Genomic DNA, 17,978 nt, shown 5'->3' on the forward strand with positions numbered 1-17,978 from the left:
ATGGAAAGAACAAAGGAACGCTGGAAAAAGCCAATGCATACAGGAAGAGCCAGAGGCCCGGTTACAGAGCTGCTGCCACAGGATACAGGATCCACGGGGAAATGGAAGCTGCTGCAAACAAGTGGTGCTCTCAGCTCATTGCCTGCCACAGCATCCAGGAGGAGGGCAGCCTGCTTTCCAGCTCTCTACATCTGAGAGGTCTTTAGCTATCACTCAGTCATCTACCTCAGCAGAAGAAATGGATTGGGAAAAGCCGAGCCCTTCTTACCCTCGGATGCCTTTTAAGCATAGATAGGCTATTAGATAAGCCAGTCTAGCAACGGGAATTAGGAAGTGGGTTCTTTGTCACTCCACAGAACAAAGTTTCTATGGAGCACTGAGAGATCAGGCATCATTCTCTGATGCACAAAAGTCCAGCCAAGGCTTTAACCTAATTTTAAGAGCTGGTCAAGATGAGTAGCTTCAGTATACAAATTAAAGAAATGGCCACTACATGAACTGCAACACAGTCCACCCAGCACAGACCTCACCCACCACCCCACAGAACGCAGTTTTCACATTGGTAGCAAAGGGAACGCAAATTCTGCTGAGCAGCAGGGCTGTGCAAAACTTTGATATTTTTCTTTGCAGTAGGCTGTGCCACAGAGGGAGGAAAGGGCAAGATAAAGAGCTAAGTACAGCAGTTAATCTTTACCTTTCCTCTTCAGAAACAGAAACAGGTTAAGCACAAGAGACCTCCTGAGATAATCTTTGCCTGCATCAGGGCAGAAATTGTCTAAATGTTTTCTTTAAAGATTTGTGCGTGGCACCTGCTCTAGAAAATAAACTTGACATTACTATAAGAATCAAAAGTTGAAGAACAAGAACAGTGGCCAATTAAAACGATGGTCCTGTGTTCAGATTCACAGAACTCAGTAGCACCCCAGAAAACATATCCCACCTTACTGTTTCTGTGTCAGATGTGGGGACATTGCAAAGCCAAGTGACTCAGGCAAAGGCTGCCGCTGTCTGAGGGCATCACACGTGCCATTCAGCTCCACTAATTGCCAAAGTGCATCTCCGCATGACAGATTATGTTTTCACACTGCAATTTAATCTGTTGAGTTACAGTGTCATCAGTCAGGCATTATTTAATTACTGTGGGATAAAAGCCTTATTAAATCTCTCCCCGGCCTTCGTCAGAGCAGTGCATCTTACAAACAACTGAATCTCCAGGGTATTTGAAAGGGAGTATTCCCTGTCTATTTATTTTAAATAACGTGTTGATATATGTAATTGATGCTGTCAAAACAGAAAAGGAATTAAAAGAGCTAGTGAATTAAAAAAAAAAGCTGCAAGCTAACAGGACTTAATGGTACTCTGAGGACATTAAATCTGTATTTTCCCAGCTCCAGTGTTGACGCTCCCTGCCAAGCCCATTTGAAGTGTGGTTTTATCATGGAGATATGTAGGAGTCCCACGAGATCAAAAACACTGTCAAGTGGATAATGACTTGCACGTTTCTCCTCTCCCACCATCTGCGTGTACAGACAAAGCTGCACCCAGAACATAATAGCTCAACATACACACGTATACATATTACAGCACCTCCTGTATGAGAGCCCACTCCTCAGTAAATCTGCATGGCTTTACAGGGACTGACAAGTAAAATGCCCTTGGGGATTCTTTAAATGTGTTTCCTTGTACGCAATTCTAACTTGCCTTTGACAAGGCTTCTAAAAGACAATCCCAAATCTGCATTTGGAGTGAACAGAGCAATTAAGGCATTTTAAAGTCAGTAATCAGAAAAAAAATCCATCATAATCCACAGAACCACTATAAATGGATCTGCAAGCATTTATGGAAAAATTCTGCTCTTTTGAATCCACAACAGCTGCCTCTAGAGGTGCACAGAAAGAGCACAGAATTGGAAGGAAGCCACACTTGCCCACAGCTCCTACCTCAGGAACCGCTTCCCAAAGTAGCTCCGCGGGCTCTCCCTATCCACCTGCACTGCTCACCTCTTCCCGCTGCGCAGCAGGGAGTAACTGGGAGTAACTGGGAGTACTGCTTGCATGGGGCATATTTTTACACACTTCTCATTTTCATTTTTAATTATAACAGAACCATAGAGGAAATACTTGGATGTCTACTTTTGATCAAGCAGTAGCAGAAATTTACAAAAAATTAGATGTTTACAGTTAAGCAATCATAAAAAACATTGTTGGGCAAGTAATTGATTTCTCATGTGACTGTAGTTGAACAGCTAGCTTCTTTATTATTCAAGCTACGCTCTCTGTATAATACTTCACAGACATAAAAAGTAGGAAAATTATGCATATATTCCCAGGAAAGCAAAATTAACTACCTGAAGAGTGCCAAAACAACTCACTGTTCCCATTCTCCATCCTTCCTGTACTAAGTTCAACAGTAGAAGAGGGCAAGACAGGGAGAGCCTCACATTATCTAACGCTTGTAGCTAACAAACACCTGCAGCATATCTGGCAGTACATATCATTCAGAGAAATGGATGTCCAATAAATAGAATGGGAAAAAGAACTAGAACAGCTAAAAATGGCCTTCATTTCAAATATCCATCACTGCCAAAGCTATGACCCTTCCATAGCCATCATCCAAAGCAGAACAGATGGAAGCTAAACATGCTTTTATCCATCACGGGCTCATAATAAACTGTAGGCTGCTCTTCCTGCCTGGTTCTTTTTCACCATTTCTCAAGTGCTCCTCTACAATACTGCAAAAAGACAGCATACAGATGTACGTGCATCTTTTGTAAATGAGTTTCATGCTATGACGATCCTTTTGTCTTCTGGGCTTAACTTGACTTCACATTGATAAGCAAATGAAAAGAGTATGGTCCAAATTATTGCATTTTTTACAGTGTAAACACTCATTTTACTTGTCTTTTTGGTGGCTCAGTGTTTATTTTCATTATTCATTCTTAGTTCCAGCCATTCTCTCTCAGGCCTTGCTTTTAGGGTTTGGCTTGCCTGCTGCATATTCTTTCCCCCTTGTGCATCATTTTGTTCACATAGCTAAGACAGACACTCTGCTCTCTGAGCAAAGATTTAGCTAATAGCTTAAGCACTAAACTCAAGTTTTCTCCTCGAGCTCACACTCCTCTGTTATTAGGAAGCAAGGTCCATTTTCAGAGACAGCGGTGTGACATGAACTGGACTTCAGTATTTTGCCCTGAAGAATGGCAGGCCCTTGTGGAGCCAGCCTCATTTGGGGACGTTTCCTCAAGTTCAGCAAGGTCTGCACTGAGCCATCTTATCTCTCATCAGGCTGTACCAACCTCCTGTTACTACTCTCTAACATTACCAAGAGCACTCATGGCATCACCATTCTTGATGTGCACCTTATCCCACCACACATGGAGAGCTCCCAAGGGCAAGTGGGATACAATTACTCCTGGCCCACCGTGTCAGAGGCTTGTGTCCCTTTCCTGCAGCATCACCCCATCCTTCCCACTCCCTTCCCAAGGCCAGCAGCCCAGCAGGCTCAGTGCCAGCTCCTTCTGCCATGGTTGAGGACAATAGCACGCTCTGTGCTCTGACGGCTGAGCTATGCCAAATGGCAGCAGATGGAGTCTTCCCCTGGGGCCCCACATTGGCAAGCTGCAAAGATCAGCCTTCCATGGGTGCTCGCCTTCTCCCTCCTCCCCACCGTCACATTTTCCGTCATCGTCCCTGAAAGGAGCCCTTTGCAAAGCAAATCCCTCTGGTGCCGCAGCTGCCCCGGGGCCCACAGCCTACACAGTACACCAGGAACATCATCTGCAGGATACAGGCTGCTACAGCCTTCACCTCCTCCCACAGCAAGAAAGCCTGCTTGGTCAGCACAGTGCCATCCAGTACTGCCCCGTGACATTATTCCTTCATGAATCATCATGTAAACTGCAGACCAGCCTCATTAAGACCTAACAGCCTGGTGCTTGTGGTTTGAAGTGTTCCTCACCAACGTACATCAATTGCATGCTGCTTCTTGGTATTTCTGCCAGAAAATAGAAACTAGCCACTCTCTCAACCTATGAATATTGTAGAGATTTGAAATGCAGCACAGAAGATCAAGATTTCCCAACTGTCCCACCTGCTAGCTTTATAGAAGATACACTTTAATCAGCAGTGACCTCCAGAGGGAACAGTTCAAGCTACAACCCCACAAGGAGAAATGAAGCAGTGTCATCCTGTGCAAGGACATTTACATCCCAAAGAAAGTATGCTTTTCTGTTGGAGGGAATAAGTCAGGTAGCCTGTCTTTCACCACGCTGAATAACAAATCAACGCCAATTACCAGTACTTGGCAACTGTGAAATTGACAGATACCAAGAAGAAATTATTTTTTTTTAGCCTTACATTTGATTGCTGTAGTCAAGAAACTAAAACTAGCAAGCATCTTATGCTTGCCAAGGGCTTAAAAATTGTTCTCTAATGCATAGCTGAAAAGGAAAAAAAATATTTTAAGTAAGGATCAACGTTCCCATAGCACCAGTAGTGGAAAAGAGGGAAGATGAAATAGCCTGCAAAGGGGCTAAACAACTCCCAAGCCTCCTACAGCCACAGTGCAGGGGATGAGTTCAGGCAGCAACACTCAAGCACATGAAAAAAACAAGAGGTGAAACTGCTTGAAGGTCCGAAAACTTCAGGAAAGGTTTTCATTTAGATGGTCTAAGTACCAAATAATACCATATTTCAAGGATGCAGGCCCCTCTACTTCAACTTCCCTACTTCCAGAGACAAATAGGCTTTGGCAAGTTTGCTACCTGCATCCTTACTCCTCCAACATTTGTGGCACCAACTCTCAGTGCACCAAGCAGTAACTGAAGGCAGGATCTGCTTACAGGCTCAGCCACAACTTCCCACACATCTTTGGGTAAGCGATCTGCTCTTCTTCCTGACTTTTCAAGTGGAGTACCTGCAGCTATTTAACAGTGAAGATACACGTTTTCATTTACCTTTTGCACCTGCAGATGTTCTAGCCAAAAACATTGGTGAACACTAGGATTTCATCATTATTACCACTGCAGAAGCTCATCAGACATCTGCACAACACCCTACAAATAACCACATCTTGCACAACTATACCTCAGAGTATCCCTCAGTAGCAGTTCTGTCTTACTCCTTCCTATACTATTGTCATTCCTTAAGTACAGATCACCTTTTAATAATCAAAATACAGAAGGTACACACAGACAAGTATAAATAATAAAAAACATCATTATCTTACAGGAGTAGAACTTTGCACAGTGACTTAAGCTGATGGATGCTCAATTCTGTTAGCACAGAGAGACAGCAAAATAATAATTACTGTAATACACCAAGAGCATCAGCAACATGGAGATCTAATAAAACATTTTCTCAAAGTGCCCAAATTAGCACTAGTTTAGTACTGTTTTACTCAGTACTACCTTTTCACTTCAACTTCCATCATTTTTTGGGAAATTTGAGTTCTAAGCTGAACTTTCTAATACGTCAAGTATGTTGCTGACACAAAACAAGGTAAAAATTGAAGCCCTGCACAGGGTATTCAACACAGAAACTTGCTTATTACCTCAGTGGACTGTTGGTCAATATTAGGGGGACATGCATTGAAGCCTAAAACAAATGAACTTACTAGTTGTTCAAACTACTGTTGTAGTTACAGAGATAATAATTATGTTTCTTTTAAGCCATGATGTTTGTCCTAACACAGAAGTGCCAAAACACACGGTTCTTCTGGCTAATGAAAATGTGTTTCCATGATATACCATTAATGCACATAATGTAGACATTGCTGAATAGCTAGTGTAGCTTCTACTTGTAGCTTCATAGCTCATTCAGGCCATGCACCCAGGGTTCAATTTATCTTCAGCCCCACACAGTCCTGTCAAGAGCTCTTTCTGGTTAAGCTTGTGTGCTAGCAATAGTGCTGAGGTAGAGAAACTCATCACTGATGTACCTTTCAAAAAGGGGTAGGAATAAACTATGTCCTCGGATTTAACTTTTGTGACACAAGCTACATCTTCCCTAAATGCAAATCTGGCATACAGGTGTATTGATAGTGAAAATACATACCACAAACCTGACACTCAAGTTTGGTCTTACACCACAAACTTTTAAATATGTCAATGCCATTATGCCCCAAACTCTTCAGTGACACCTGTGGGCTGCACATAGGAGCTTGCCCAAATGCACATTAATGCAAACTTCATCTATGAAACAAGCACAGCAGATCACACACATCATATTGAGCAGCAACAGACATAAACAGTCTGCTTCTGAAGTAGAAACAGCAATTAAAAATTGTTTTTTTTCAACTTTTATTGTATATACACATTTCAGTCACAGAATAGCAAAGTAAAGAATCTGCACACATTCAGAGCAGTTGCGCAGTATTCGCAATATGTATTTTGTATGTATATGTATGTATTTTTAATTTTGTATGCTTCATACAAAATTAATGCCATTGAGAACAGATGATTGAAAATTAAGTGGTATTATTTCGCAGTAAAGTCCATGAAACCTGCAAGAGTCCAGAAGTCTTCAGAAGTGCTTCATCCATCACTAGTTTCCAAAATAGATCTTAGCAAATCAATAGCATTCAGAAAGCAGGCAATAGTACTACCACGCTATTATAAATACACATACTTTTAACTTATAATCTGTACTCACAAAGATAAAAAGGAATTGAGACAGCAGGCTCCATATATGTAGACTTGTGACAGCTTGTGTTTCAGTAGCTTCAGAGTTAAGCACCCAAGCCGTAAGAGTGCAGTAACTTGCCTATTCTTCACATACTGAGGGCTTCAGAAGACATTTAGGAAAGGCTCTTTACCTCTTTTAAACAGCCTTTTCATCTAGATTTAATTCCTTTGGCTTTAAAAGCAGACGGGACAAACTCAGTGCCTTCTCCCAGCACCACTCAGTAGTCATGACAACAGAGGCAGGAAAAAAACATAGCTAAAAGGTATATTATATGCACTGACCTGTAGGTAACTGAGCTTGACATTAGCAGATTTTATGATGCCAGCACAACAGCTTGATGGCATGACCCACCATCTCATTTCACAGGTCTGCAGGATCAGGGATGGTTTGTGTGGTTTTTTTGTTTCGGTTTTCAACTGTGAGCGTGTCACACATCTGTGCATCATGATAGTTGCTGCTCAGGATAAGAGTACATTGCCCCAGAACCAACACTATTAACCTTTGCTGGCTTTACTTCACTGGCTCACTGATTCCACGCATTTCTAAGGGTCGGACAAAAAAGCTGCAGCTTGAGTGTGGTACAGCTTCCTTCAAAGGTCATAAGCACAAAGCATGGCAATGTGGCCGCACACAGAGGTTGCTCCGTACCAAATACATTTTGAAGAAATTTCTGCATTAATAAGGACAGCAATGCATTCAGATCTTCATTATGAAGTGAACAGCTAGTGTCCCTTTGATTAAACTACCTTCCAGCTCCCTCTAAAAAGATATCAGAGGCACAATTAGTTCAGCCAGCAACATCAGCAGTGTCCTTGAGGGTCCTGTGCTCCTGACAGCTAATGAAGAGGCACTGTTGACTGTCAGTGCACACGGGGGAGGCATCCATCTTGGTGGCAGCACCAATTAAATCCACCAGGGTCATAGCAGGAGACAGGAATCCAGAACAGGGAACAAGTCAGAGTCGACCACTTTTAGATTCAATCTGAGTTTTGTATCCTGCAGAGAAGGGAATCAGTGCTGCACTAGCCATTTTTGTGGTGAAGAGATCATCTGTGCAATAGAAACTACAGTGAGAGTTCCTCTCTGCACACAAACAGTTTTCTCCTGGAGCCAAATGTAGAGAATTAGCTCTGTGCATTGTATTCCTAACATTCTCTGTGCCTTCAGGAAAGCTACCCACAGTACATAGGGATGTATCATCACACTGGACATGGCATTTAATCCTAAGAAAATGAGACAGATAATTCTAGCCTCTTATTTCTCAAAAGGCTATATATCTTTAGTGGGGTGGAGGAGAGGGAATGACCTTACTTTGCATCTGGGGAGGTTCAGGTTGGATATTAGGAAAAAATCCTTCTCAGAAAGAATGGTGAGGTGCTAACATAGGCTGCACAGGAAGATGGAGTCACCATCCATTGGGGAGTTCAGTAACCTGAGTTACTGAAGTTACTGAGTTACTGTGGCTCTGAGGGACATGCAGACATGGTGGGGATGGGTTGAGCATTGGACTTGATGGTCTTAGTGGTCTTCTCCAAACTTATGACTGTGATTATGAGAAACAACTCTATTTCCAAACATCAGGGCTCATAACCCTCTAAAGTACTTCCAACCCAGAGACATGAGGATGCAGCATGACTGGCAAAATGAAGTCTCATCTAACAGTTGTGCCTCTTTAATACCTCCAGATAGAGTCCAGCCTCTGTCATCCCACAAAAATCCTGTTTTACTAGAACTGTCAAGTATTTACATCAGTATAATATTGAAATAGATGTTGCAGGAAGTGTTTTTGTGATACAGCAAACTAAAACAAATTTTGAAGTGTCTTATTAGCAGCAGCATGTCTTTAAAACATCAGCATCAGGTCTGGACATAACACTTGGCCTTTGAAAAACTGCATCCTTCTCATACACATTACAGAAGGAAACTGTATAGTGCTTTCCAAGCATTAAAACATATGCATTGTAGATCAACAGATAAAGACAGTCAAAATCAATATCCAACTTAAGGTACATAAGAGCATTGCAAAGAAAACAGCTAGTCTGTTCAAGAAAAAACAGTCATACGTAATATGTCTGCTTTGTTTTTCTTGTATGTCCCCTAGGAAAAACAAAAACAAGTGAACTTGTGAAATCCACACATTCCAGGCATTGATGAACTCTTGATAAAAAACACTAGGTAGCAAGAAACATCTTTTGCAGCCTTCCCATTGCAGCTGCTTAAGAACTCACGGTGAAATATCCTCAAAGGGCTTAACCTGCCAAACACTCTGCCAACAAGGAGCCAGAGAGTTTTTAATGACTTTACAGTGCACCAGAAGATGTATATCTTCTTATAACTCTCATTGCCATTCTAAGATGACTCAAATAGAAAGCAGATATTCTATACAAATGAAACACCACTTGGAATTGGAAAAAAAAAAAAAAAAAAAAAGACTGCAACCATTAACTTTGAGGAATGAAAGCATGTTGCAGCAATAGAAGCAAAAAAGTTTATTATCCAATCTTTTACATAAAGGAAGCTAAGAAAAAAAATCAAAAATTTGAAACCACTTCACGCTCCCTACCAGAACACTCAGTCTGTAGAAAACTTCATTTGCCAGATGGTATGCAATTAAAAAAAGATGACAGAAAGGAAGAAAAAAGGCCTGTGGACACCTCTTTTTTCTGACTAATAAAAAAATCATTTTAATGATTTCAAAGTTCTGGAATTAATATTTCACTCCCTTGCAGAGATTCTCTCATAAAGCTCCGTGCTTCGGAGAAATGCTCTGTATTCAAAAGACTTCAAGTCTACACCTAGAAACCCAATGAAATAGCACTCGCTGCTCTGAGAAAGCACAGCATGAGAATCTTATGCCAGAGGAGAGAGACTCAAACATGCTGTGAGCAGCAGCAGCTCAAGTTTTCCAAAATCTCAGACTACTTAGTAGGGTACTCTCCATAGCAGCAGCTGGGAGCACTTCTTTAACACCAACTTGTGAAACCTACTGCAGATTTCTAAATTACCTGAGAGTAATTCTTAGAGGGGAAGCCGAGATGTAAAAGCAGCCAAATGTTTGAACAATATCACTGAGAAAAAAATACCATCGGTGTCAAAACTAAACCCTGAGGCAGATTTGCACATAGCAGTCTACTGAAACTGGTTTTGTTTAACAATCTGTCCAGTTAAAGCATTTGAAAAAGGAGCTGAAATATTTTACACTTATGTCCTATTTCAATGTATATTCAATATTTCCTTCCACTTGAAGAAGCAGAAGTTGTCATTGCAGCAATCTGTTAGGCCTTTTTCAATTAGTACCACAAAGCCAACTAACACCTTGCTCCCCATGCCCATGGAGAAACTCAAACTGCTTTCTGAAAATCTGTATGTGCAGGAACCATGAAGTTCATCTACACCGAAATTGAAGTGGTGTGAGATGTTCTCCAGCAATGTGCTTCAACTTAGCTTCCTCACTTCGTATACCGTAGTAAGCTTACATACTTCCATAGTAATGTCAGCATATAAGCATTTTTCTCTGAAATTAGTCTTATTCAGGCAATTGATTTCCCCATTTGTCCCCAGTCAAGTGGCTTTGTAACGCAGTACAATCAAAGTACAAATACACCCACACATTGAACTGCCATGCTTTGCCAGTGGTCAAAGTCGCAGTACAATTACACCAGGTTTAAAAGCAAAAGACCCCATAAGGAACGTAAAGAATGACATTTGGAAATGTATGTTTTAGTTTAAACAACTCTAACAAAATATTAACACTCATCATGTTCCCCATTCAATAAACATCAATCACTTCCAAGCAATTACTCTGTCCCGGATCATGTTGAAACTGTGGTGATGCACCAGAAGACCAGGATTCAAGTCCCAAAGGTACCTACACACAGCCTTAGAAAGCCACTGGCCCTCACACACAGCTCTCCATGCTGCTCTCACCCAATCTGCCTTCAGATAACACCTGGAAACCCAGAGAACCCCAAAGCACACTCAGCCTTGAGTGAAAACCCCACAGGGAAGGCAAAGCTCCCCACACGCTGCTTAAGGATGGACTTGAGTTTTACAAGTGCTCCTCCTGAAAAAACAGGAACTTCTCATCTCAAATCCATGCAGTCACTCACTACTGAATTCCTACTTAGGAGTTATCTCCAAAACCTAAAGAAACCACTGCTCTGAGCAAAAGAGGCTATTAATAAGTCATTAGTCACCTTGTAGTCACATGGACTCTGGGGGCAGAACAGGAGGCAGTTTCACTCCTGTAAAGCAGCCTCATCAGTACAGAAAAAAGAACAACTTTAAGCATTAAACAATGCCATGACTTAAGGAATGAACAGAATGTTTTGAAAATGCAAATTCAAAGCATCTGTATTGTAATTAGAGCACCAGACTGCAAGATGTTTGTTTCCACATATTCATTTCTTTCATTCATCCTCAGACACAGCTATGTACAGAGAACTAGTTTCACAGTATAAACCAACTCCCACATACATTCCCAAAATAATTTGCATGTATTGCCAACAAACAAACATACAAGTTTTCAGGCCACCCCCAGATGCAGCAGACAAAAAGAGGACTTGTCACTGCTGCCTAAAGGATTACAGAACACAGTTCCAAGCAGTTCCAAGAAGAGAGTGAGCCTCAGTGCTGTACATTTCACACAAGGTGCAGTTAGGCTGACAATTAATTTTGTACTACTCGTGCTTCTACAATACATAAAAATTGCCATGCTTTGGTCAGGACAGCCAAGCTTGTAACTTGACATTCTCCAGTTTAAGAGCAAGGCCACAAAGATTTGTTTCCATAAATGTTATCCTCAATTGATCTTTTTCAATGCAAACATCTTGCTGATGTGTAGCTGTTCTCTTGTACATAAGTGAACAAAGGTTAAGGAAAACCTTCTCTGTAATATTTCTCTCAATTACATCCAATAAACTACATCCAGTTGCCGCAGCCTGCCTCTAAAACTGGCTTTTATGAGTCAGTACAAGCATCCTGGTGACAAACAGCTCTGTTGGAAAATGCTGACACTACTGGCCTTAAGGAGCAATGGTGACAACGACAGGAGGAAAACTTGTTTCATCTTCATTTGACATCTGCTGACAACATTCCCACAGGCACTGATCTGCCTTCCTGGTCAGCCCAAGTCTCAATTTCATTTTCAATTCCCCTAAACCAAACTTTTTTCCTCATGGCATCAGGAGAACAGCTCTGGTATCGGTTGCTATAGCTGCACAGTTAATAGCAAGGGGCAAACTGGTACTACCCTAAACACATTCAAAATCTTATAATCAGGACTAACAAAACCAAAAAACCCTACCAGATAAATACTGATGACAACCTGTGTTCAAATTATTTAACCTGCAGACATGACCTGAAAAAGCATTCCTTCAGTTGAAAATAATTCTTCTCAGTGGAAACAAGATTTTAGCCAACACCAGACCTGCAATTTTATCAACAGGTTTAATTCAGTACACGAAAAAGGTAACAGTTTAAAATATGAACTCAAGCTAGAGTGAGTGCTAAGGAAACTTCACAGACAGATATCATGCTTGTTTTCTTGGCATACTTACCCTTCACTGCACATAGCTTTCATGAACAAATTCCTCACTAAATACATAAAAAGAAAAATAAAGACACTCTGTTGAGCTGTGTCTGCAAATTCCACTCAGCTCTGCTCCTCCTTACTTTCTGAGTGGATGCTCTCTCCACTCTGGAAATCTATTTTGTACTACGTGTGCTTCCACAATACATAAAAATCGCCATGCTTTGGTCAGGACAGCCAAGCTTGTAACTTGACATTTTCCAGTTTAAGAGCAAGGTCACAAAGATTTGTTTCCATAAATGTTATCCTCAATTGATCTTTTTCAATAGCCATGACTAGAAAGTACACTAGTACATAATATGAGGATTAAAACAGAATACATTGAATAAACACAGTGATCTAACCAGATGTGGAGACCCTTCACAAATTGCTCCAATAATATACACACTCAGGATTACTACTCAGTTGGCAGAACAACATTCTTTAGACAAATCCACCCCCAGAAGAACACAAAAAAAAAAAGCAAAAAAAACCAACACATGTTAAAAACAAATTTAGGGTTTCAAAGCAGCAATGTTTGGTGGTGTTCAACCAATTTAACCACCCAAGGGACACGGCATCAGTATCAGGTGATGGCACCAGTGCCATCAGCAACTATGCAGTAGTAAAATGCTGTTTGCGCCAAGTTACTGATCCCTCTGTTACCACTGGAGGCTCCATTCCATAACAACCAGTTCTACTTCAAATAATTACAAAACCCACTCATACTGCCAGTATTCTCAGTGCCACAGCCCCAGCTGCAGAGCAATCACAGTTTACACTGACAAATAAAAACCATGTTGTTTTCCTGCATTGCCAGAGGTATGCAGGGGAAAAAAAAAAAAGAATGAAAGTATTAACAAATTAACCAATTTTTTTCCTTTAATTGAATCATTAATCACTTTCAGCTTCTGTTCTGGCTGAACAGATGCAGCCATTCGTCACTGAGAACACAACCACAAAGTCTTTACAAGGTGTAGAATATCATACCTGGAACAACTTCAAAAAGGAACTTTCCTGGACTCTCTTCATTGCAGGGGTGCTCAATTACTCTGTTGCCAGGCAGAAAGATAGCACCCTAAGGAAGAAAACAACATCACATATAGGGTCAGAACTGCTGCCTTGCTTGTGATAGACAAATGCTCCTTTTTGCTGTGACTGGGGGACACATGCATATGCTGCTGCTCCTGGGCAGCTCATTTCCAAACTCTCAGGGGAGATAAAGCCAAACATCATAGATCACCTTCATTAACTAAGGCATTCAATACTGGCTTTAGGTTTTTTCCCCATCTCTTTAGTTTTTGATACTATGAAGATTTTTGTACTATTTATGTTCATGCTGCAGGGCATATTCTGATATGCCTTTTACTGAGAGCAGGGGAAACTGAGGCTGTGTTGGCAGCACCCACTCACCATACACTCTATGTACAGATGTGTCCTAAAAGCAGTAGGGGCACCCAGGCCCAGCAGCTCGCCTCAGATATATTTTCCCTCAATTCCTGCACCCAGCATTCACTCAAGAGCAACTTTCAGCAGCTCAGGAGCTTGTGTCCATGAGTACAGAAAATACACTTTGGATAATTACACACCATTTTATTCAAATTAAACAAAAACATGAGATTAACACCTAGCCAGCAGCACTGTAAATACAAATCAATTTATGAAATTGAATGAAATGAAAACTGCACTTAACTTGGCTGCACACTCATTAGCAGCACACATGCTGTGGCCTCATTACAATGGGATGTGATGCTTTGCCATTCTTTGATGCAAAATCTTTTCAATATTTACTTCACAGCAAGTTGTCACAATAACAGATTTTTGAGAACACAAGAAGAAAACAGTCATAACATTTTTAACTTCATCTCCTTCATTTCACGGTTCTAACATTCCATCTACTAAAACGCAAAGCCTAAACCCCACGTGACATCTGAAGTAATATAAAAGGATCCCATATAGCAATGCCATATAAGATATTACTGTGATTTAGAAATAAAGCATATACTCAAATGACAATTTGATATATTTTATTCTTTTTACATCTATTACCAGAATCAAAGCATGTGAAATACACTCATGTGCATATACATACACACAGACTTGCTTTTTTTTTTTTAAATTAAAAATAGTTGTTTGAACAACCTGCACCTGGATGCAACAGACCAGTGGGGGAAAGTGAGCTCTCTCACTTCTCTGTCTGCTTTCACACCCATTTATCTGCCTTCCCCAAGCAGCACTTCCCCACTGTGAAGCATCAGCTCCAATCTTATTGCTTCAATAAACTGAGAAGTGCAGACTGGCACAGAGTTGCGAAGGTTCAGCCAGCTAAAGTTTGCTTTTCTCCTTTAGATCTTCTTCCTATATAGAGAAAAGCAGCTTTAAAGCCTTAGAAATTGTGCAAGATGCTTATTTGCACATAAAATATGAAGGTGGTTTCCAGAGGAAATCAATGTTGTGACTTGGGTATTAGTGCATGTAAGCATTTCAAAATTACCATGCTTCACATCAAGCTCAGCTTATCATTCTAATCAGCTGAATGCCTCACAGTACGGACTGCAACACTAAAGTACAGCTCAGCAGATGAGCACCACATAGAAGTACGGTGGAAGGGACAGAATGGCTACCACAAGTGTGTTGTGACAGCTAGACAGGTGATATATCTGCTTTGCACGCTACATGACACAGACTAGCATAGCAACCTGGTGCTTAGCTTTCTTATTATTGCCTTACTTCTCTAGCTCCGAGTTCCATTTCCCATAGCAGATTTACTCTTCATCAGCATGGAGGCGGCACCAGATTTTTCTCAGGGAAGCTCATGGGACAAAGAGCTCCCACACTAAGATGCAGGCTAGCAGCTCCAAATACCTGATTTTTAATACCTCCAAAGGGATTTTACTCAAGAAACAAATAAGTAGATGAAGAACTGTTTTCTTGCCCAAATATGTTTTTTGTATTTATTTTAAACCAGTTCTACAAGGCTTAACCAGTCCATTTCCTTCCTGTCACCTGCTGTGGAAAGCTACTCAAGAAGCCAGGTTGGATAATCAGAAAAAAAAATTATTCTCAAAAAGAGCGATGATGCAGTGGCATGAGATGCCCAGGGAGGTGGTGCAGCCACTGTGCCTGGAGATGTTCAAGAACCACAGAGATGTGGCACTGAGGGACACGGTGGGATTGGGGAGAGGGGAAGGGTGGGAGGAAGGTGTGTTGGGCTTGGTGATCTTAGAGGTCTTTTCCAACCTTAAAGATCCTATAGTTCTTTATGACTGCATTATCAGTGGTCATTCATATCAGGTGTTCCTCTGCCTTTCCAATTTCTATCAAAGATTAATAAAAATTTATTTCATCTTGTAATTAAGTGCTGAGCTTATTAATGCCATTTTTCTTAGTTTTTCTTCTTTCATGGAAAACCTGCCAGGAATTTGTTGGTACCTTATCCACTGTCTTAACACAGAGGATCTTCACAAAGCTTATTTCTTGTTGCCTGATGCTAGAAGTTGGTTAACCACATCACAAGTGCTGGTGATGGTTCGGCACCAAAGTTTGAGGGTTTTATACCTGTTGCAGTCCCACAGCTCTCATCCATTGATTAATTTGTGGCAATTACTTGGTAGTAATTCTGTAGCAGGGTAGTTGCTGCAACCAAGCTTCAAAGCTTTTAACAGCTCAAGTCAAGGGAATGCTCTTACTGCTCACTGCCAGCAACTTTGAATCTACCATAATTCTCTTCTCCAATTTAAATGAGAAGTAGTTCTTTAGGGCAATATCTTATTCCCCATGTGCATCATGGGTTTCAAGTCTCTCTAGCACACGCTACATAATGAAAAAGCTTTACTGAATATGAATGTTCTGAACTGTCACTGTAAAACGTACAGAATGTCAGACTTCCTGCATACATGACAATATGACACCAACAGCAAGTTACAGTCACAAGTTACAGTTACTGTAAGAGAAGGAAGGAACTGGATGTTCTGAGTATGATAGGTTTTTACAGCAGGTAAGCAAACCAATCTCTAGCAGTAATACCATTACCATAGGTGATACAGCCACTGACATGCAGCTGTTGCAGCCTTTTACAGTTTTGCACACACTCTGAGAGAACAACACAAGTGCTGTTGTATAAAAGCATGCCAAAGAGGGGGGATGTAACACATCAGGAACAAACACAGGCAGAGACAAAGTGCAAAAGAGTTGGTTGAATAAAATTCTGTCAGTGGTCAACATGCATTCTTCTGGCAGAAATTCCATTGCATTTGACATTTTCTCCTCCCACTATGTTAATACATTATTCCAGTTTGTTTCTGTTGAAGAATAAGAATTGCCATTTAGTTCCCAGAAACTGCCTTAAAGTACTGAAAAGAACTTTCCTCCACCCGAAGTTAAAAATCTAAGCTCGTTGCTTAATTTTCTAATTGAGAAGCAAATTGACTTCCAAAGGCAGTGATATAGCATGTACTGTTGGCTTCAAAATGAGCACCAAAGCATCCATTCTAACATAACAGAGGGAGAGCTTAATTCTACTAGGATGCAATGATGGTATTTTCAAAAGATATTTCTACCTTTCTCTCCTGCCACATATTTCACTTCATGGTTCAGTGCCTCAGAGACATTTTTCCTCAAGAACAAAACAATCTTGCCTTGAGCAACCACTAGAAAATCTCCCTTTTTGTTCCCCAAGAGAAAGAAAACTCTCATGAAATAGAGTTGTAACACCACAGAAAACTACATTTGCCTAAAAACAGAGCCTCATGCACAGTTTGCCTCTGAAATTTATTTCTACTGTAAGGGCAAAAGATGAGTGGTCATCTCCTGACTATATCTCAAACACCTGAAACTATCATAAGCTTTCTCCTCTTTCTACATTTATTTCTCAGCAATGACTGCTCCCTTACTGCTGAACACAAACTTTAACATGCTGTCTTCCCATCTTTAAATTCCACCTGCTATCCTAAGTGGTTTCAGACAGATCACGGATTAGTATGAAGCAGCTTTCCAACCCAAAGCAGATTTTCTGCAGCACCCTAAATAAGCTTTAGCACCTCTACTTTACCCACCCTGTCCCAGCTTCTCCTTAATGAATGAGCTTATTCAATTGTACATCACCAGCTTCTGTGAGAAATGCTGTTCCTCCTGCACTGATTTGTTTTTCTTTCCCAGGCTCATCACCAAGGGATACCAGGCAATGGCTAGGGAGCTGGGGGTGACCCAGGTCACAAGTAATAGGTCCGCTCCTACCTGAGGGGTAGTTAGGACCAAGTTTAAGGACTCAGGGGTTCATGCTAAGCTCATTTTCCAGCATGTAATTAGATGTATGCATGAGATTTTCAATCAAATTCAGTTTCATTAGGTTCATGAGATTTCACCCTATAGACAACAATATGATTGGACATTAAGGAACTACTGTAGAGGACAGGCAATTATAGAAAAGTCTTACCTCCGGTAGATCCTTCCTGCTAGTAGAAATCTAGATTATTGATAGAGCCATTCTCTCACAGTTTTACTACCAAAGAAAAAAAGCCAATAAGCCATCATGCTTTGCTTGCTTCAGAACACTGAGGGTCAAGGCTTGTTATACAGACCTCATTTGCAAAGAAAATTTACTGATTTCTAGTATTAAGAATACATAGGCCAAATGAATGATTTCATTGCCTAATTTGCTCTTACCTGGCAGAAGAAATATTTCAAGTGTGGCCTTGCGTGTACACGTGAAGCTCACCAGTGACAGT

The 17,978-nt window shown here is 40.9% G+C and overlaps 1 protein-coding gene across 1 annotated transcript in view; it reads right to left on the reverse strand.

Annotated features, from left to right (window-relative positions):
• ARHGAP24 (Rho GTPase activating protein 24) overlaps positions 1–17,978 on the reverse strand; it is a gene marked incomplete at both ends in the record, with an annotated part of 145,129 nt that overhangs the window by 86,757 nt on the left and 40,394 nt on the right. The window contains one exon of the mRNA XM_079535129.1: positions 13,243–13,330. Within this exon, the coding sequence (XP_079391255.1) occupies positions 13,243–13,330 (88 nt within the window). The remainder of the gene's footprint in view (positions 1–13,242; positions 13,331–17,978) is intronic.

This window comes from Tetrao urogallus (assembly GCF_951394365.1).
Source record: "Tetrao urogallus genome assembly, chromosome: 4".
Lineage (NCBI taxonomy): Eukaryota > Metazoa > Chordata > Aves > Galliformes > Phasianidae > Tetrao > Tetrao urogallus.